The sequence below is a fragment of the Eretmochelys imbricata genome, chromosome 7 (assembly GCF_965152235.1).
Source record: "Eretmochelys imbricata isolate rEreImb1 chromosome 7, rEreImb1.hap1, whole genome shotgun sequence".
NCBI lineage: Eukaryota > Metazoa > Chordata > Testudines > Cheloniidae > Eretmochelys > Eretmochelys imbricata.
Window position 1 is genome coordinate 64,257,117 of NC_135578.1, and position 22,737 is coordinate 64,279,853.

A 22,737-nucleotide genomic window follows, 5' to 3' on the forward strand; every position below is an offset into this window, starting at 1 on the left:
GCTGTACTGTGTGTGTGTGTGTGTGTGTGTACAGTGCCTAGCACAATGAGGCCCTGATCCCCGCTGTAGTCTTTACTATAAATAAATAAAATTATAATAGCCAACCAACCCAACATCTAGAATAAGGATGATGCCAAAACTGTCTGGGCTTATTTTTACATTTGTCTTGTAGGCAGTTAATGCTCTGTTATTTTATTGCTATTTAAAAGACCTGTAACCTGAATAGTATTATATGTGAGCAAAGTGCTGAAGTGGGGCAGGTGCTGAGAAATTTTGAGCATCCCTAACATTTTATTTCACTGAGGATGCCCAGCTCACGACTTTTGATATGTTTATTGCAAAAAAGAACTGCAAATTGACTATTGAAAAAAACCCAACCTCTGCCCAAGTTCAGCTGGCCAGTGCGGGATTAATCAGTAAACTCAGCAGGAGATCCCTATCGGAGGGTTTTGGGATACCTTAAGGAAAAGGGAAGACATCCATGACAGTAAAAGTTCCAGGATCACCCATGAAAGCTGCAATCCAAGAGTGTTCTTAACTAGGCGTGATCCTTGAATTAAAGCTCCTAGCATCGTTCATGTGTGATCCTAGCATTTTTGCTAGTAAGGCTATAGGGGCATTCTGGTTTTGGTTATGGATATAATTTTCCAAATGATCTGAGTGATTTAGGAGCCTAATTCCCATTTTTCAAGAGACTTGAGCATTATGACTTTCAATGAGACCAAGCTCTTAAGTGCTTAAGTCACTTTTGAAAATGGGACTGAGGTTCCTAACTCACTTAGGCCCTTTTGAAAATTGATCCCAAGAATTTGTGTTTGGCTACTTTATTCATTTGTTTTTAATATTCCATCTACCTGGGATAAGTGCACTTTTCTATAATGTGGTATAAATCTGAATACATAATAAATAGTTGACATTTTAATGTGAGATTCAGAAGTGTTCAGCTTTGGCCTACCTCTTCTGACACTGAAGTCAATGGTACAACTCCCGTTGGCTTGAATGGGAACATAGTTGGGCTAGAGATGAGCACTTTTGAATATTCCACTGTTACATTTTAGATGTATTAGTATATGTGCCATCCAAAAGAGACATTCATTTATACACACCCCTTATCCACATTTCTATTGTTATTAGACATAGGAAAGGATGATAGATATCTAAAGTCTTAGAAATTAAAATAACTTTGCCCAGTAGGAAATCACAAGCCCTTCTACGAGTAACCATTTCCCTCACCCCAAAGTAAAGGTCAATTCTAGGTTTAGGATGGATCAGATTTGTAGCCAGTGGTTTACGGTACTTCTGCAAAATAAACATCATTGATCTTTTTATATCATGAACTTTCACACTAACTTCATCATGTTTATTACTGCAGATTCTACTCAACAGACATTATAAGAACCAGCTGTATCCAGCAATCCCTGGCAAAAATTACAGAATTATTTTGAAAACTGGCCAGAGATGCCTTTTTCTCATTTTTGCAATTGAGTAATAAATTGCTTTATTAACACTGAAACCCAGGTATTTAAAAATAGATTCTCAGGGCTGATCAGATGTCATGTTCTCAGGGTTTTTTTTTTAACCTTTCACCTTTGATTGTATGTGGAAGCCACAGAGAGGCTATCTAGAGTTAATCCACATTCCTGCATGCCCTGAAGCACTTGCTCTGCTTCATAGTTGCTCTCTGCAGAGCACCATAAGGTGGGTATGTCTGTCTTTGGGGCATGCTGGTGAGCGGACATGGCTGGTGGATACGTGAACAAGCAAGGTCCATAGAGGGCTGCAGCTTCTATTATAGATAAAATTCTGCTGCTGTATACACTGGCTATTGGTTAAGAGGGAAATTCCATTCCTCGATTAGTTGCGCAGGTCCCCCTTGCTTTGTGTGGGGAATGGAATTTGGTTGTTATATACAAAGTTCTCATGGCAAACCTGATATGCTGATTATCAATGTTATGGGTTCTGAAGAATGTCTTGTGTTTGTCTTATGTGATTGACTATTCTGTACTTCACAACGTTAAACTAAGACACAATACAAGAAAGTAGTAATATTCAACATGCAGCAAAAAGCATCTTCTATAAATATTGATGATAAAATTAATTCCCAACCACTTCTTTTTTTGAACTTGTTAGAAACATATCCAACATATTGCAATTCAACATTGCATGCAGGTGTTACATATTCACCATTGCAATGCTTGGAACTGAGAGAGAACCTTTACTGACCAAGTATTTTTAGACAACATTGAAGGGATAAGTAAAGATATTTTCTCACTTCTAATACTTATCCTGGTAATAGCGTAGATGATTTTCATTTAACAATTTCTGGGATAAAAAAAGATCAACAATCATTGATGTGTAGTAGAAAAAAGAAAACACTAATTACCAATGGGATATAACTTAAACCTGATGTTCGTTTTAATGGGAGTTTTCCTGCATACAGGGTGCAAGATTGGGCTCCAGAAGGGTGCAGTCATTTTACAACTACTGTATCTTCTCATTGTGAAACAAATCTAATGAAATCTAACTCAGTGACTAACAAACAACTCCAAGGTGTATTTCTGTCCTCTCGATCAGATCCTGTTCCTGCTTCCATGGAAATTGATGGTGAAAACAGCACTAACTTCAAAAAGAACTAGATCAAAATCGTAAGCTTTTCCTATTCAAAGTTATTTTAACCTGTGTAATCTGCTACATTGTAAAGCGTGTGCAAACTTTTTGAATATATTTACTTGATTTCATATGATTTTCCCCCCAAGACCCTTTCCATGATGAATGAGAAACATATTACTCAGGAGTTCCCTCCTCTTTACTTTATTTTTTTTCCCTTGATTTTTTTTTGTTTGAAGATCCATTACCAGGATTATAAATGGCCTTACAAAGATCTCTCATGTGGTGAAATACTGTTACTAGGGAAAATTCTCATAAGTTGAAGTCATTCAGAAAACAGCTGCAATGATTGCTATGCTGAAATACATCTGCACTGCTACAGTTATCTGTCTTGTAATATCCATGGAAGAAATGCTATTGTACAGCCTTCCCTTCAGTACTTTAGACCTGCTTGGAGCCATAAGATGGCTTTTCTTTATTGTTTAGAAAGCGGTTTTAATGAAATGTGCTGCTCCTATTATATAGGAGTCAAAATAAGACCTAAATCATTAACCAATAAAAGAAAATCATTGGGCAGAGTATCTAAAATTACTACCCAGAGGCATTTATAAATCTCTAAACAGTTAAGTATAATTGTCTTCCTGGTTTTTGGGAAGGAAGCAAAATAACAGTTTTAGTTACAACCGAAGACAAATATTTTGTGTTGAGCTTAGTTTGTCTGGTGGGTAAAACAACAAGTGAAATTCCCAACATGTGAAATTTCAAAAGGAAAATATTGTGAAAGTGAAATGCTGTGTGGGAGCACTTGATAAATATTCCTGGGGGGAGGAGGGAAGAGTGGGGAACAGAGGGAGGAGAAACAAGAGTTACTGAAGTTATTGCAATACATTGCCAATGCAGATCCACACTTGCACCCTGGAGGTTTGGAAGCAGTATGATTATTTGGGGTGCATGTACATTCATCATGCATCAAATTTTTCATGGTCTTTTCTACAAAATATTTATCTATAAAATAAAGACACTGTGAATAAAGGAGGATGGAGAGAGAGTCAGCAGGGATCTTCGAAAGCAATATATATGAGGAACTTCTTTCTCCATCATGGAAGTACCTCTGCATAGCTCCATTTATGGAGACTAGCAAGCAGCCAACAGGAGGAGTTAGTCAGATAATGATGGCCACTGCTGCCCCAAATCAGGCATAGGATGAGTTTGTGTGCTGAGAGAATAATGCTTTCTAAACGTGTGGATTGAACTCATAGTTTTATTCATTTTAGCAATTGAGACATTTTGAAAGGAAGCCATAGAGGCAGCTGCTCCTCTAGTGGGATATACTTTAAGCCCTCCTGGCCTTGGCATTTGGGCTCATTTATAACAGGTTTGCATTTAGATTTTGGGCCATCTGGAACATTTCTGGGCCATTTGGATTAGCATGTGGATAACCAGAGATCACTTTTCCCTTGGGCTTTTCCTAAAGAGCCAGAAACAGCCATGGTGATTTCTTAAAAGGATATTCAAATAGTAGGGGAGGGCATCTTTGACAGTCATACAATGCAGTGTAGCCTCCTCTGGCATAATGTGAGGCTTAGAGGAAAACTGGCAATGATGTAGACTGGATTAGCTGTAAATCCAATAGCACATTCGGGATTTAGGATCTGGGTGTAGCACAATATTAGCTTTGTGAAATAACCTAGGAGACAAATCTACAAACAGGGCTTGGAGATCACTTACTCGCCTCACTGAGGAAATGGCAATTTAAAATGCTGCACTGGGTACAAGGAAAAGCAAAGGACAATCTTTCAGTTGCTCAGAAGGAGCATGCAATCTGGTAAAGCCAGATTTAGAGCACTCAATGTCACAGGAAGATAAGTAGGAGGATAAGTATGCAGCAGCCCAAAATTGGCTAGAGCCCTAAATATCAAAGTGATGGGCCAATATACAGCAGCAGTCAATTGCACTTTCACAGCTGTTACACAGAGGAGAGGAGGAAGAAGCGAGCGGGGAGATGATGCCCCCGGAACCTCCTCCATTATCTTACCCTCTTCTTCCCCCCCTCTCAGAGTTCAAAAGACCATCTCTGAGATGGACCAAACCCTTCGTGGGAATGATGAATTTCAGTCTGCCTCTGTTTAAGAGGAAGTCCTAGGAAGCTCACAAACATCTTTGGTTTTTGAGGGTAGTCCTGCAATAAAAACCAATATACACAAGTGGGCTACATTGCCCCAGCATCTATAGCAGTGAGAACTGGGCAAAAGAACACTGAAATAAGCACACTAGGAACTCAAACCACAGGGGAAGCCCAATGGCATGTGGTCAGACTCTTTAAGGAGGCAGACGAGGACCAGTCAGGCAAATCAGAGCAGTGCTTCATTTCTAATGAAAGAGGTGCCGGAGCTCAATCAATTAGGTGCCATGGTTCAAACAATTTTTTTACATTCATAACTGATGCAGCAAGCCTAGAGGTGCCAGGGCTATGAATTACCAAGCCTAGAGGTGCTGGGGCTCCGGTCTGTCAAGCCCTGACACAAATTAAGCACTGAATCAGGGGAAGAATGGAATCTTCAATTACCTGAGCAGGCCTTCATGGCCTCTACTGAAACCATCTATTTATAACCCCTCTTTCTCCCCCCAAAAAACAAAGATCTAGCTGGAAGACTTTAAGTGATGGAGAACCACCACATTCTTAGATAAGCTGCTATGGAAAAATGACACTAAATACGTGTGCAAGTATCCATAGGAATCACTTGAACCTTTGCAATGCAAATTGTAGCATACATTAGAATGCCATTTAGCTAAACCAAACAGGTCACATAGAGCTTTATTGGATACATGAGGCTTCAGATAAGATGTATACAGGGGTGAAAGTAAGTTAGAGGACTTACCGGTATGCCGGAGTCCTGAGCAGGGGGCATGGCCTCAATCGGAAGAGGCCTTAAATTCCCGGGCCCTTTAAATCTTGATTTAAAGAGCCAGGGCTCCAGCTGCGGTAGTGGCAGCTGGGAGCCCGGGGCCTTTTAAATCACCCCCGAGCTACCAGCTGCAGAGGTGACTGGGAGCCCCAAGGCTCGGGAGCAATTTAAAGGGCCCAGGGCTCCAGCTGCCGCTGCCACAGCGGAGCCACAGGCCCTTTAAAACACTGAGGAGCCCTGGGGGCTCCCGGCTGCCACCGCTACCCCGGGGCTCTGGGCTCTGGCAGAGCTTTAAAGGGCCCGGGGCTCCACTGAGGTAGCAGCTACTGGAGCCCTGAGCCCTTTAAATCCCCACCTGAGCCCTGCTGCCCGAGCCCTGGGGTGACGGTGGTCGGGCTCCATCGGGGATTTAAAGGGCCCAGGGCTTCGGCAGCAGGGCTCCGGCGGCGATTTAAAGGGCCGGGGTGGTAGCAGCGGCTGGAGCTCCGGGTCCCTTTAAATCCCTGTCAGAGCCCCGCCGCCGCTACCCCAGGCCTCGGGTAGCAGGGCTCAGGCCGGGATTTAAAGGGCCCCGGGGGGTAGCAGTGGCTGGAACTCCGGGGCCCTTTAAATCCTCGCCGCCGCTACCCCAGGGCTTTAAATTGCCCTCTGGGAAAGCCGGTCCGGGTACGGCGCACCGGCTCTTACCGGTACACCGTACTGGAGCATACCGGCTTACTTTCACTTCTGGATGTATATCAAACATATAATCCCTTTGTAGCTGAAGCCCCATTTATAAAAAGACAGGTCTTATGTGGTCTGCCTTTGGTTTAGTTGAATGCACCTCAGCATTTTAAAGAGCATTGAAGGGTGACTGTAATGTTGGCTTAAATAGTAGCTAGTTCAGGAGCTGTCTCACTGTGGGGGAATCCCTGGCTGGCACAGGGTTATCGTAGCTGGCTCTGCAACACCTGTTTCATAGGCCTCTTTGTGGGGGTGCACCCAGAAATTGAGACCACAGGGGAAACAGGCTCCCTGCACCCCTGTCCCAAGCAACCAGAAGCAGTGATTATAGGAGAAGCCTGGCTTGGCCAAGAGGGTACTTGATTTGAAGGGTACTCAGTCGTTGTGTGGGTATGGTGCATATGCAGTGCTGTCACACATAGGAGAGGTGAAGGGAATTGAGCATGCTCAGTCACTCTGTGGGGATAGCACATGTGCAGTCTGGCTGTGAGGATGGAATCTTCAGTGAGCGTAGCACACGTAGGAATTGTGAGGGGTTGCAGCATGCTCAGTCAGGATGGAATCTTTGGATATTTTAGCTGCTAAACTCTAAGAAGTCTCTATTGAGCATGTGTAAACTGCCAGTTCTAAAAGGCTTATAACTTGGCCAAATTTGGGCAGATTTTCACAAGATCAGCAGACATCCATGCCCTACCAATTTTTATATTCTTGCTTCAAAGCATGAAGGTGCTAGAGCTCAGAGAAAATGTCATCAGCATATGTTTTCCCTCACCTTGTTCTCAGAAGCAGTTAAATAGTTTTCGCTGAAATTTTCCAAAGCAGTTCAGCCTCAGGCAGACACCTGGCACTGGTAATTTCTGCCCAAATGATTAAAGTTTGTCAAATTTATAAGCAGCTCAGAACAGGGTCTTTGTAATGAGAAGAGTTGGGCAACCTTACTTATCGATGGTGCTACAAAAGTTAAGCCCAAATATAAACTCTGGATCCAAAATACCCAGAAACTTTGGGAAGTTTGTGCCTGAGTCCAGAACTGAATTTTAGGACCAAGGACCATCACATATATAATATTTAGATTACAGAGTGTGTGTTTACATTTATTTATACATGTTACATGCACAAACAATTATTAAACATCCTCTGCCCCCTTTTTAAGCTGATTTTTTTAGTCCCGCTGTTTAAAGACTTCCTGGTTACATTCAAAGCCTGGGAACATTTAACTGTAAGCTTTGTCAATTAAAGAAAAAATCAGAAGTCCACTCATGAACATTTATTCTAGTGACACCTGCTGTCAGAAAAATGGTAGTGGGTACCTCAGCATTCACACCACACTAAACTTGAGCAGTATTTGCATACAAATATGTCTTAAATAATGTACTGAAGACATGATAGATACATGCATACCACATTCAGTTCTCTTTCTAGGTCACAAAAGCTCCTTCACCCTAGACAGAACATATTTGCTCCAATAAATCTCCGGGAGGCCAAATACTTAAAAAGAAAAGGTCGTGTGTGAAGGGGGAGAGATAGGGGTCAGAGGTGGTGGGAAAACCTCACATGAACAAACGGGTGGCATTCCTTGCTCATAGAAAAACCTATCAATGAAATTATTGCTACATTGTTTTCTTTTTAGATGGGACAAGCATAAATTATACATCATCTTTGCATGTGAGATTGCACTTACCATTAACCACAGAATTGTACTGATTACATGGCAACCCCCCAGATGCTATTTAAAGAGCATTGAAAAAACTAAGAAGTAAATTCCCTGGTCAAAAATTGGGAAGCCTAATCCATATGCAGCTTTCTCTTCCCTCTTCAATACCGTATCAAAGGCCATCTTTATTTGGGTAGGAATTCAAACACCATATATTCAGAACTAGAAAAGCCCAGTTTGGCAATGGTGAGAGATTATACAGGCTGATGTGAATTGAAATGTTTTCCTGGATAAATGAGTGTGATAAATAATACACAAATGTTTAAGCAAAGCTAGTGACAACTCACTGTAAATAAAGGCACTTTGTTGCCAACAAGGAGCCGCAAAGTGGTTCTGTTATGCTATTTGCTGACCAGCAGAAGCTAGATCACCTGCTTCATATAATTGTCACCATAGTTGTGCCTACTCTACATTAAAACTGCATCTCATAGACAAAATGTCACATTGGATACAATTGCCTGCAAAGTTTATGCCACCTATTGATCTAATTGTGTCTGACAACCTAGCCATAGTATTCAAGATCTTTCAAGAAAACCTCCTGTGTTGAAAGCAATGTAACCAATTCAGAAGTTGTAGATACGTAAATGGTGCAACCCACTGAGACGGTAACTGTTTTCCAACCCAGTAGTTTGCTTTTAAAATACCCCCTTCCACCCTTCCTAAAATATTGTTGCCAGTGGAATAAGCCATTGGCCAAATTCTGCAGTCAGCAGACATGGAAATGTCTGCTTCCATGAAAAGGTTGTATAACCCTCCACATGTTTAAAATGCACATTGATCTTTGCCTGAAGAATGTGTCCAGGGGCACTGGGGACTCCCCCAAGCCTTTTATAAAAGGTAGCACAATCCACTCCTCCTCCACCAAATGGTGCCAATGAGGGTTAGACTGTGACCCCACTCAACCATTTTTGACTCGTGGTCATGGCACTGCGGCTGAAATTCTCTTCTGCAAAAGCCAACTTTGTATCCCCTTATTTGGGGCTTTTGCAGTCCCTGTATGCTGCTGGGAGGGAAAATTCCTCTCTGCATTGGCAGAGTTTTTCTATGCAAAGAATACAAGGACTGGGATTGTTGCTAACCTCAGTGCTGGGGCACAAGGGGGAGGCTTCTGCTCTTTAGCCATCCTAAATAGGGCTAGCCAAAACGGAGGGGGTCTCTTACAGCAGGGAGGGAGATAGAATTTAAAATAAAAATAAAACAAACCCAAGCATGATTAGAGAAGGATAAGGATGTGAGATTGCTTAGCTTATGTAATAATATACACATAAGCACAATAAGCACACCAACATAGAGCTAAGTTGACATGCATGAAACACAAGTATTTAGATGGAGGGTGCAAACAGAGAGGAGGCCTGATTTTAAAAATGGAGCTTCCACATGTCCAAATAATCTCTATGAGCCACAAATTAAAAAAAACCCAAACATTTAGTGGGATAGGAAAGCAAGCCTTCCCCGACAGCCCCAGATCCTGAAAAGTAATGCTACAATGGCAGCGTCATGCTCAGATGTTGGTAATGACGGATTCATGGACAAGTTTAAAGGGCTGTAGAATGATAAAGGCTGGGTAACAGTGATGTTTGGGGTCCTTGGACCTTTGTAGTCTTCTACTGCCTGCAAGGAATTCTTGGCAGGCCATAGTCCTTTATTCCATGTTACTGGTATGCCACTTTTCTACTGTTTTCACTGGGTGGCATGGATTATTTCTGGACAGCTGGCACTGTGAGTGGCAGTGAGTTACTGTGATGTTATTAACTGATTGGAAGTTGGTTGTGCTTGCAGTGATGGAAATTTGAGAAAGCTGTGGCTGTTTGATTTCTCCTCTGCAGCTATCCTCAGTTGATTTGCCTTTGGTGAACATTGTTTTTCCTAGTTTATCTGGCCCCTCTTGCCCAGATTCTCCCTCTGGATATCCTTTTCCCATCTTGGTGTCATGTGACATTATGAGTCTGTGACTGCACCAGACTGATCAGATACTTTGTGTTCCTTTGGATCCTGCCACTCAGGAGCTATGTGATCCAGGGAACATTTTATGGGAATGCTGACTGATTTATACACATAGCAAATAAAGGGTAGACTCAATGAAAGCTTATCATAGCTCTAAACTGGCACACACCTTTCAGTCCCAGATTGTGAACCCCCAGTCTCATGCACAAGGCTGGGAAGAAATTTCCCCTGCTTGCTCCTGGTCAGCACATTGTTGGGGAGGGCCATCTGTTATAACCAAAATGTTCCCTTCTGCACCAGCCTACGGAAGGAGACCAGATCACTGGGGCGAAAACTATCTGCTCTATGACCATTAACAAACAAACAAATAAATCAAAACAAACACTGGTCCCCTGCATTACCATTTGCACACCTTCTGGAAGGAACTGCCATACCAGATCACACCCGTGGTTTTGCTAGTCCAATATCCCTGCCAGCAGCAGATGTTTCAGATGAAGGTGTAAAAAACCCCACAGCAGGCAGCCCCACTAGGGAGGTCTTATCCTAATGACTAATAATTAGAGATTGGCATAAACTCTGGAGCATGAAATTTTATCTCCCTGCTTGTCACCCATATAAATATCTAATCCCTCTGAATCTTGCTAAATTCTTGGCCTCTGTGATATCCTGTGGCAATGAGATCTACAGTCTAATTACATTTTCACACAAGGTATATTTGCTAGCCCATGTACAAGGAGTTACAAAGGTTTGGATCTGATTCAGAACTCCTCCCTCCACTGCTGCTGATCATATTTGAGGTGAGCAAGTGGTTCTTGTGCCAGCATTCACAATCCCACCATTTGAGATTATGATTCTAAATCTATCCATTTACCAATGCGCTTTAGGTTTTCATTCTGTCATTTGGCCCTTGAGGGGAACTCCTACAGGGCCTAATCCTGCATTCCTTGCTCAGGCTTAACTGCATTAACTTCAGTGACAGTTCAACCCAAGTACGGATTTTGTGCTAAACTGTACAGAGCAGCAAGGAGAGGTCACAAGAGGCCTTCCTCCCAGCCACGCTCTCTATGCACGAACGAGTCTTAATCTCAGTTCTTGTGTACCTCAAGGGTAAGTACTGCACAAGATTGATGCTTACAGGAGGGAAGGAGAGCATGGGCCGTAGCATCACCCTTCTGCCCCAGCCAGTACAGTCGGGCTGGTTCTGGAGGGATAACACACTGCATCGTTTTAAAAGGCTTAACGGAGGCCACTCTTGCCTGCACTTCTGCAGGGACTAAAGATGGCTGGATCTACACTGATGGTATTAGATAGGGTGTCTTAGGGCTGCTTACAAGCATAGTTGGTGTAAAATGACCTGGGAGTACTTATGAATCAGGCCTGTAGACTTCAGTGAAGACTGTAGGATTTGTTCCATGCCTTTATAGGAGCTGTGCTTGCCAATCCAAGGGCAGAAATCAGTTCTGAGTTAATTCTGGGGGGCTTTTTGAGCAAGAAAGCACAGAAAATGTAAAGAAACCTCTGTTTAAATGATCTTTCTTTTCCTTTTCTTTTTTGTTGCGTGGCATTTGGCTATTTTTTGGCTGCCGTCTGGCGTACACAGCGAAAAACCTGTGGGCCAGCATTTACCGTCATGCCACTTTGCATCCAGAGTGAAGATAAGCCATCTCTGGCTATGTCATGTGTAAAAATGCAACTTTATTTGGTGTAACTAGAACACACAGAATCATGTGGATTTAGCAATCAACGATTAAAGGGGAAAAAAAGGAAAGAGCAACACATTTAAAAATTAAAATCTTGGTTCATTCATTCCCCACTGCTCCAGATTTCCTTTGTGATACAGCAGGGAAACTATGTGACTGTCCCTTTAAAAGCCATCATACCAATCAGCAGGTTTAACTGTCAAGCAAGCTGATGTAAGGTTCTTTGAATTACTGAGTGAGGGATATTCTTCCTGCCAGGTCCTGTCCCCTGTAGGCATGGCAGAGAAGTATTATAGGGCAGTCCTTACCTTGGGAATTAGCCTGCAAGACCCCAATGCTGTCATCAAACTGCATAGATTTGATGTTGAGTGACGCCAAGATGCATTCCTTGTCCTGCAGCGAAGCATCATCAATATTATTCTGATTGGCTGACAGGATAACGCACATGTCGCAGAGGTTGATGTTGACAGCCCTTAAATCAGCCCGACTTAATGGTGTACCCTTCGGCATCGTGAAAAAAAAAAAGAGGGTGGAGGAGAGAGAGGGGGGGAAAAGAAAAACAAATTAAAGATTGAGAAGGAGCTTTGGGAAATTATTTAACAAGTATCTTTTTTATGCTCTGACATTAAGCTGGTCTAACTATGTGCCAGGGAATAGGAGATGTGTGCTAATCTAAAGGGTAGTTGGTGCTGATGGCAGCATTTTAGGTTCAGTCTCAATACTCAGTCAAGCTATTACTAACAAACAAGAAATAGGAATAATGCCAGCATTCTGCATCTCATCTGTGACTTGAAATTGTCTTGATTTAAGTCACTGTCATGTGGCAACCTCTGGCTTTCTGAACATAACAAGGGGTGTGTTCTAAATGTCTGTTTATCTAATACCAGGTCATACAGGTCTTGGGCAAAAAAATAACAATTTAAACAGGAAAGCCTTGTGTGTCCTACACATTCTAACTGCAATCAAGATGAAGCTATTTTTCTAAAATGCTTACTACCTGGAGCAATACACAAGAAAGGTTAATCCTTTCCAGTATATGTTTTTGGTGCCTCTACCAACAAAACACACTGATATTTAAACTTATGTGATTAAACCCTTTGAAACAGAAACAGGATGTTAAGTAAATGGGCACAATTCATATAATATTTCCTGGAGCTACAATTACCTTCAGAGAATGCAGTATTTAAAATGAAATGTTGTGGTAGTTAGTGGGTTTTTTTTTTTTTCATAACTAAGGCAACCAAGATACAACACTTAACCTGCTACATATTATACACAAGACAATATTTACTCTGAAACTTAAGATATGGACTATTTAAGGCAAAATATATTATGTTTAGGTATCAGGGGCAGTACTCAGAACCCTGTACAATAAATAGTGGGTTTATATGTGTGCCGGAGACAGCTCAGTCAGTCAGCTTCCACAGACCCATACTCACAGACCCTAATGCTGATGGAGACACTAAATATTCCCTTTGTCTGAGTTGTGTCCCTGGGTATCCAGAGCCCAGCCCCAACTTCCTTAAACACTGAGTGACAAGACCCCAACCCCTCACCTCATGTTCATTCACGGCGAACAATCAGGAAGAATGATAGCTGCTGAAAATGAAGCATTTTCAAAAAGAAGATTTTGAATGGAACAAAGGGCAGTTAGGAGCCCCAACTCCATTCAAAATCAATAGGACTTAGGAACCCAACTCCTGTTTGTGCTCTTGAAAATCTCCTCCCAAATCCCTCACCAACATCCCCCAAAGGGAGGTGGTTCTCCAAGGCAGGCTGATCAGCAGCAACCTGCTGCAGATTATAGCCACAGCGTCTTCTAAGAGAACCAAGATGACTGAATTTTAAGCCTGGTGGAAAGCATGGTGCCCTAGTTTGCAGAGCCCAAGGCACAGCCCAGTGCACAACTCCAGGTAGCTTGTAAAGTAAAACCAATTCAATATTTGTGTCTATACTAGTTTCAGGCACAAAGCCAACTATTTGAGCTTTCACACAAGAACATGGGCCTAATGCTGCAGCCCTTTATTCATACCACATACTTCTCCTCCCGCACATACATTGAAAGAACATTATTTAGGTTGCAAAGTCAGGCACTCAAAAGTTAGGAAATGCCAGATTTAAAGTTTTCCTGCAACGTTAATTCTGCCCAAGGTGTGTCCATCCTTCATACTAAATGAGGCAGTGGACCCATAGAAAAAAAGTAGTGTGTAATCACGTAATTGAAAACTGAATCATAAAGCATATGTGCAAGGGAGTCAAATTTGAGCCTTTTGATCTAAGGATCAAAACCTTACAATATCTCCTTATTTTATTAACAAAAATAACATTTCACATTGGATAGGTCTGTAGCAACAGCTGGATTCTGCTCTCTCACACATCATCAAGAATATTATCATCTAAGTTCTGATTGCTGAATCTTTATTACTGGTAAGAGGCTTGACTTTCAGATGTCAGGCTGAATTTGCAGGGCTGGCAAAAAAATCTTTCACAGGAAAAATTTGATCTTGAAGCCATTTGTGAGGCACTAAATACAGAACTATGCCATGTCACTGTACAGCAATTGCAGAACAGAAACAAAGATTAACAACAAATCTTAACTTTGGAGTAACCACGAACTGCAGCATATATTGGACAAAGCTGCCCTTCCATTCAATAAATGCTGTCATCCCTACACACATTAGGCTAAATTTATCACTGGTCTCTCTGAGCTCCTGGGCTTTGCGTTTTTGTGAGTTAAAAAAAATGCTAAGAAATGCTAAACTTCTATTCTACTTTTCTATTCTGGTAAGTAAGGATTAAAGAATTCCAAAAGCTGAAACAATAGAACAGCCAAGCTTGCTTTACTGAACTTTTGTAAAGCACAGAGCATCACTTCTGCTATCTGACCAAGGGCCTGAGCCTCCACTGCTTGTACTTTGTGAAGTAAATTACACCCATGGGTATAAAGCCATACCAAACTGGAATCAATCGTTCACTTACACTGGAGGTAGCATTCTGCACTCATTGCACAAGTGTGAATGATGATATGAGAGAGTGGAGAATCAGGCCCTTTGAATTTTGGACTCAGAGGATGAAATCTTGACACCACTGAAGTCAATGGCTGTTTTGCTACTATTATTATTAAAGGGACCAGGATTTCACCCACTGTGTTTAGTAAATGCTTACAACCAAACTGTGAACCCTTTTAAAAGGAAGGGCTCTTAATGAAAATGCTATGATCATTCTCTTATATACAAGAGAGCTAGCAGGCCAGCATGTATCAAGCTTTTACAGTTATAGATAGACATACAAATAATAAAAATTGTTTTCAAAGGTTTTTCAGGCATAAATAATGTCATAAGTAAGTACTGTCATTCTGTCAGAAAAATCACAACATCAGAACAGGCTACACGCAGGGCACTAGAGTGAATGTTCAATAGATAACGCAGCTAATACATTTGATAGCAGCTGAAATTCATCCTTGACAAGGGACTGAACACTGCTGCAAATTTCTTCTAATAAGGTCTCTCAGGGCTCAGTTTTCATAGATATAGTAAAGGGGAAGGGCTAAGTCCTGAGGCCTATAAACAGACAAAAGTAAAAGCCTATGATTAAAGTCAATATGAATCTGTCCAGTTGGTGACTTTCAGTAAAAAAAAAAAAAAAAAGTATGAATATTTTGGCTTTGGACTTACAGGCAAGATTGAAACCTTGGGGAAGTTATGCAGCGTCTCCCATTCCCTTTTCAGATATTCAAGTGAACCCACAAACACAATGTGCTTGAGTTCATGGTAGTGAAAGTTGCTGGCTCGTAATGGCATCACTAGATTTCTTACTCCAATCAATGCAGACTTAGCATCCCCAAATATGCAAACGACCACATGACCACTTAAAACTGTCATCGCTGCTTCACTCCGGGTCTGGAAGAAAAACAATAAGGGAAGGGGGAGATAAAGCAAAAAGAAGCATAAATCATAAACTGAATTCGAAAGCAAAAAAAAATGTACTTTCCTGTAAATATCATTCATGTACAGTGAAGCAGGATGACATTAGTAATTCATTATTATATTTATTATTTATTTTGCATGGAGTGTGGTCAGTGCTGTATAGACAGAGGGAGACATGGTCCTTGCCACCAGAAGCTTGCAGTTCAGAGGCAGAGGCCTGGTCTACACTTGAAAATTAGGTTGGTTTAACTACATCGGTCAAAGATGTACTATGCCAGTGTAAACTATGCCACACCCCTGAGCAGCATAGTTAAGCTTACCTAAGTCCCCATGTAAAAAGCACTAGGTCAATGGAAGAATTCTTCCATCAACCTAGCTACTGCCGCTCACAGAAGTGGATTACCTACGCCAACGAGAGAACCTCTCCAATTGGCATAGACAGTGCTTACACTACAGCTATGCTGCTGTAGCATTTTAAGGGTAGACAAGCCCAGACAGTATAATGCAGACATATATGACCAAATTCTGGGCAAATACGTTGGTATAAACCTGTAGCACTCTACTACTTGGAGTCACTCACGATTTACTCTGGATTTAACTGAGGGCTGAATTTCCCCCATCATGCATTTGATGATGGATTTATTTCAAAGAGTTCAGGGCACTACACTGTATGGTGAACTAGTGATTAAAAACTAAGAGAAAAGGCAGACAGGGGGAGGGGGAGATGAGGGAGGTTCTAACCTAATGAGAAGCATGGAAGAATGTATCTTTCTGCCACTCTCATTTTGGTGCGAAGGGAGCTGTTCGGGATACGGATGGCTTAACTTTGGTATTCAAATCTGCACTGCTTTAGCACAGCAAAGCTTTATGTTCCAGTACGAGGAGTAAAAAGAATAGTTGTGAATTGTAAAATACAACTAGTTAAGAAGCAAAAAGTGGTCTACCTGAAAAAGAATAAAGTGACGATGTCCGGGATAATGTGTCCCCAACTGTAGAATGAGGGTATAAATGGAGGGAGTGTGGGAAACAAACCACAACTCAAACACAAAAAGAAAAGGAGAACTTGTGGCACCTTAGAGACTAACCAATTTCGTGAGCTACAGCTCACTTCATCGGATGCATACTGTGGAAACTGCAGAAGACAGGTTTTCTCACCCTGCGCACCCCCCCCCCCCATAAACTCACTCTCCTGCTGGTAATAGCCCATCCAAAGTGACCACTCTCCTTACAATGTGCATGATAATCAAGGTGGGCCATTTCCAGCACAAATCCAGGTTTTCTCACCCTCCGCCCCCCCACACACAAACTCACTCTCCTGCTGGTAATAGCCCATCCAAAGTGACCACTCTCCTTACAATGTGCATGATAATCAAGGTGGACCATTTCCAGCACAAATCCAGGTTTTCTCACCCCCCCCCTTTTTTCCCGAAAACCACACACACCAACTCACTCTCCTGCTGGTAATAGTTCATCCAAAGTGACCACTCTCCCTACAATGTGCATGATTTTCATACACATTGTAAGGAGAGTGGTCACTTTGGATAAGCTATTACCAGCAGGAGAGTGAGTTTGTGTGTGTGTTTTTTGGAAAAAAGGTGGGGGGGTGAGAAAACCTGGATTTGTGCTGGAAATGGCCCACCTTGATTATCATATACATTGTAAAGAGAGTGGTCACTTTGGATGGGCTATTACCAGCAGGAGAGTGAGTTGGGTGGGGGGGGGAGAGAAAACCTGGATTTGTGCTGGAAATGTGGAAATGGCCCAACTTGATTATCATATACATTGTAAGGAGAGTGATCACTTTAGATAAGCTATTACCAGCAGGAGAGTGGGGTGGGAGGAGGTATTGTTTCATGGTCTCTGTGTATATAATGTCTTCTGCAGTTTCCACAATATGCATCCGATGAAGTGAGCTGTAGCTCACGAAAGCTTATGCTCAAATAAATTGGTTAGTCTCTAAGGTGCCACAAGTACTCCTTTTCTTTTTGAGAATACAGACTAACACGGCTATTACTCTGGAACTCAAACACAATAAGGCCTGGAGGCTAAAGATCTGAGTCTTCTCTCTCATTGGTTATACTGACATCACTCTGACTCCACTGACTTTAATGCAGTAACTCCTGACGGACACCGGTGTGAGAGCAGGATCAGATGCCCCTAGATGTGGGGAAACACTTCCAACAACTCTGGCTACAAAAGCATATAGAAAAGGATTCTATATGTCCACACCCAGAGTTTTCGGTTTGCTTCCAAAGCTTATAGCTGGCATAAGTAAAATATTCTCTGGTCCGGAGTGTTTTTCTTGGACTGCCAGGACTGGTTCTAAAGCTTCTGTAGCAAAATGAGAATGTCAAAACCCAGAATTCTTTTCCAGCTCACTGCCATTTCATAGCAGTGTTGGTGGGTCTGAGCTAATGGAATTTTCAGCCTTTTACACATCCTTTTACCCAGCAATGTAAGGAGCCTTCGTGTAAATGAGACTCAGGCCACAAATGTTTTGAGCTGTTCTTGTAGATTTATAGATTTTTTGTGTGTGTGTAAATGTTTTAAGACTGTAGTCCAGGATCTGAGACTGTGACTGAGCCATGCTTGGTGCAGCTCAGGGGAGGACTCAAAGACCTCGCCTATGTCCTTGGACAAGCTGCCACCAGCACCATCCTTAGTGTAAATTGGAGAAACCTCTGTGCTGTTTTAGTTTACCAAAACCGGATACTGGATTTACCTAAATTACTGGATACCAAAAGCCCCAGAGGGTTCTTCTGGAAGTGAAAAATAGTCATGATGCAAGAACATGACTAATGGTGACTTTTCATTGACAAGAGCAGCTGAGGGGATGAAAGGAAGAATCCAAAGTAGTACATCTAAATGGTGTTCAGAATTATCTGCTTATCTCAATGACAGTGGTTAAATTTGTGCTGTAATCCCAGTCAGTTTTGAAGGCAGCTCACACACTGAGATGAACATTAAGTAAAGTCATTAGTTGATGATGACTTTTACATCTGGATCCAGTCTTGGTGCTGTTGCATTCCACTAATGGAAATCATCCTATGTGCATCAAAATTATGATGCCAGTGAGGTGGATATTCAACAAAACTTAGCTATGGGTTGTGAAGAATCGATGAATAAAACAGAGAACAGGGTGAAGAATCGATGAATAAAAACATTTAATGGAGTATTGGCCAGTCAATGGTTATTAGCCAAGATGGTCAGGGATGCAACCCCATGCTGTGGGTGTCCTTAAACCTCTGACTGTCAGAAGCTGGGACTGGACAACAGGGGATGGATCACTCAATAAACTGTTCTGGTGTGTTCTGTTTTTTCCCTCTGAAGCCTCCGATACTGTCCACTGTCGGAAGATAGGATGGACTAGATAGACCATGAATCTGACTCAGTATGGTTGTTCTTATGTTCAAAGTAGCACATTTATTGAAGCCAGCACATAGTAATTTTTTATTTTTGTTAACCTACAGAGTAAAGGTTTTCACTAAGCTGTGGCTCTCTGCTGTTTATTCTTTTCACAGACTACATGGAATGCAAATGTCGAATATGCTGCAGAGGAACTCCCTATGGAGCAGTTTTGGCCAAAAGGTTTCTCGTCAGTTTAAAAAAAACCCATATTCTGCTTTCAGTTACACTGCTGCAACTCCATTAATTTTCATGTAACTGAGAGCAGAATGGAGCTTTCACATTAAAAATATTGAAGGATTCGATCCTGCAAGATGCTGAGCACCTTGGCTTTGATACTGCAAAACATTTAAGCATGCACTTAACTTGAAGAACATGAGTAGTTCCATGCATGTGCTTAAGTGCTTTGCTGAATCAGGCCCTTACAAGACTGAACCCAAACCATGGTTCTTGTCTGAAAGGTAAGTATGTAAAAATGGCACCTTTCCACTTGACAAACCTAATCCCTATGTAGATTCAAGGTCCTGTCTGCTTTCTTGAGGGACACACTGCCTTATACTGCTGTCAGCCCTGCATAGCCAACACAGCTCTGGGGCAGAGAAGTGAGTTCTTTTCTGGTTCAGGCATCATCAGCGCAATTGTTTAAACAACTTCCAATTATAGGACACTCAAAACAACCCCATCTTCTTCAGATTATGCCCTCACTTGCACTCATGCAGTAAGGTTGCACTGATGTGCGTATAGACATAATTTGTGGCAGGTGTAAGTGAGGGCAGCCTTTTGCTCGCAGGATCTTTACCACTGGTGATGATGCACGGAACAAGAAATAACTCAGCCAAACTTGTAGATCCTAGGTTGAGTTTACCAAGCAGACAGTTAAGAAGAAAAAACCCCACATCTATTTACTTGCAAGCGGAGAAAAATTGATATGGCGTCGAGAAGAGATAATAAATGAGGAAACCCCACAATGCCATTTTATAGAAACACTTTTCACAGTAGAAGAACATGTTAAGGTCATTCCTGACTGACCTGTTAAAAAATATTTAAAATATTACAGCTGATCTCTGTCTCCCTCTGTTATAAAGCAATGTATAGTGATCCCTCTCTGTTATGAAGTAATGGACAGTAAGGTTGCCTCCTCATGGCCTACTGAACACCCTGGAATGAATATTAATTTTAAATGTTCAGACCAAACTCTGGCTAACAATTTAGTCACTGGAATTGACTAGTTTATTGATTGTTTAAATGCCAAGATTGCAGTTCCAAACAATGTCACGGTTATTATAGCCCCGGAGGAGCACGGGAAACAACCTTTTACGCCCCGATCGTTAGAATAAACCAGGGCTGTCACCATTATTGGTTACACCATGCAATAGCATAGGGAAAACGAAGACAGAGATCTCAAGAAAAGCTTTATAAACTGCGACAAAGTGAAGATCCACCAGGGAGCTCATTTCATAGATCATCAGTTTTGTGTTTGAGATCTGGAGTGAGTTACTTGTTACTCTTAGGTATGAGTACATGAACACAAACAGCACAAACTTTCACTGAATGTAACAGATTGTGATAGGCCTTCTAATTATTTTTAATTACTTGAGTCAGTTTGATGGCCCTCCCACTTTAACAAATGAAATGAATACACACTAGACCCAAATCACTACGGTAGATGCATAGAATAGCAGTACCATTTACTCAAGCTTGTTTGAGTGCTTTAACATGTTGAGAACCAAGCAATAAATTTAAATAGGGCAAAATTCTCATTGACTAATAAGGAATAACGCATTAGCACCTTGTTTCAAAGAGATGAATGGTACATGGTGAATGTTCACCATAGCTCTGATCCTACAAAGATCTGAAGTATATGTATAATTTTAAGCTTCTGAGTAGTCCCATTAACCCATATGAAAATGTAGTCTCAGGATTTGGGGCCAATTTTCAGTGAAGTGTTATAGGCTTGTATACCCACCAGGGTTTGCCAGAATGATGGCTCAAAATCCATCCATATTGCATTTCTGATTTCAGTACAATGGTTTTTAAAATGATATAGATAACTATGGTAACCCATTAAACATCTGACATTCCTATTGTCTAAATGGGCTCTCTTTGGATAGAACTTTGTTGGACATTCTTTTAAAGCACCCACCAAAATGACCTTTTCAATGTCCTTTCCTGGACACCAATGAAACATCCCCGTGGAGTCATATTTTTTCACACTGGCATCCATGTTGTCAATCTGCTCATTGCCGGGAATTAACAAGGGGTCATGCCTGGGGGAAAAAAAAACAAGTCACAGATAATGTAAATGGAAAACGTTATGAATTATGGATGGGAAAATATCCCAAGAGCTATATCCAAACAGGGATAAAAGTCAAAAATGAAATTTATTTACATTTAAACAGCTGTTTTCAACACACCTGCCTTAGGGAAAAAAAGCTAATAATATAAGAAAAAAAGTTTTTAAATGTTGGGTTGGGACCTGGAAGATTTTCAGTAAGCTTTTCAGTTGATTTTAAAAAGGTCTGTCACATTCATGTCCATAAATATTCTTTCTTCCCATTCCCATCCCTCCAAAAAATAATATCAAAAGAGTTGCTATTAGCATCTGCAATGAAATAGAAGGGATCGGAATAGAGCCCCATGCTGACTGACTGGCAGAAGTATGGAAAGCCAATTACTTGCTTTTACCACATACAACTTCTGACGTGATGCTCTTCACAGTAAAAGCTTTAACAGGCTGCACTTTAAATATTTTAGCAATTTGCCCAATCATATTTTGCTTTCCCAAACTGAAGCCCTTTAAAGATTCAGCAGTATGTCATTTTAGAGTAGACTGACTAACAAATGCCCACATCTGGAATACATGATTTTAATACTAAACAACAGTGTCCATTTTCTGTGACAGCTGTATCTGTGGTAACCTTCTAAGTGTTTCTGCAGCAGGATTTTAAAACCCAGGGCTTCTCAAAGGAGACACAAATAAGAGACATTTTAATTAACTGCCCTCCGACAAATATAATTGTGTATGCACTTGCATACTCAAATATACACAAACACACACTTCATTAATTTATTTGCTGAAAAACAATTATTGAGGGACGAGGGTAAGTGAGCTAGCAAAGACACAACAAGATGCTAAATAAAAGAAGTCTTAGTCATAGCATGATATGGCATCATTAGAATCAGTATAGCCACTACAAGATGCAGGGGGAACTGAACATAAAACCAAACAGGGGACAGAGTTTTGTCTGACAAAGCCCCCACGTTCCACACAATTTTGCACAGAACTTTCTGTCATGAAGCTCCAGGAATGAGTTTTCATTTCACAGAGGAATAAATTTGTAATGTGAAAAAAGACACCTACTCAAAGGCATGATATTCAAATGTAGTTGTCCAAGCTGTGCCCTTCGGGAAAAAAAAAGGGGGGGCCTGCATATTTGTTGTACACACAAAGCCTGCACTGACATGCCAAGGAAATGAGCTAAATGTGCTCAGAAATATTGTTCCATGCACATGACTGCGTGTTTTGTGCAGGACACGGATACACACACATTATTATTATTTGGCAGCTTCTACATAGGAGACCATATTTGAAAATTTAACCCAGTTTTTAATTTCTTTGAACCAACAGAATACAGTAAGGCTCTGCCTCTGGAATAGTCTATACTGGCAAAATTCTGCCTCTGCATATGCACAGGTTAACTCTCCCTGAATTGCACAATCAGCATAATGTAATACTATGCTAAACATGCTCACAAATAGGTGCCTGAAGATGGCTTCTATAAAACTTGCCCACTTTGGCAGCTATCAGTCCA

General features: G+C 41.4%; 1 protein-coding gene across 6 annotated transcripts in view; it reads right to left on the minus strand.

Annotated features, from left to right (window-relative positions):
* KCNMA1 (potassium calcium-activated channel subfamily M alpha 1) overlaps positions 1-22,737 on the minus strand; it is an 845,861-nt gene that overhangs the window by 52,931 nt on the left and 770,193 nt on the right. For all 6 annotated transcript variants that reach the window (XM_077820942.1, XM_077820941.1, XM_077820940.1 and 3 more), the window contains 3 exons: positions 21,069-21,192; positions 15,269-15,493; positions 11,903-12,095 (listed from right to left, as the gene is read on the minus strand). In XM_077820942.1, coding sequence (XP_077677068.1) covers positions 11,903-12,095; positions 15,269-15,493; positions 21,069-21,192 — 542 coding nt within the window. The remainder of the gene's footprint in view (positions 1-11,902; positions 12,096-15,268; positions 15,494-21,068; positions 21,193-22,737) is intronic.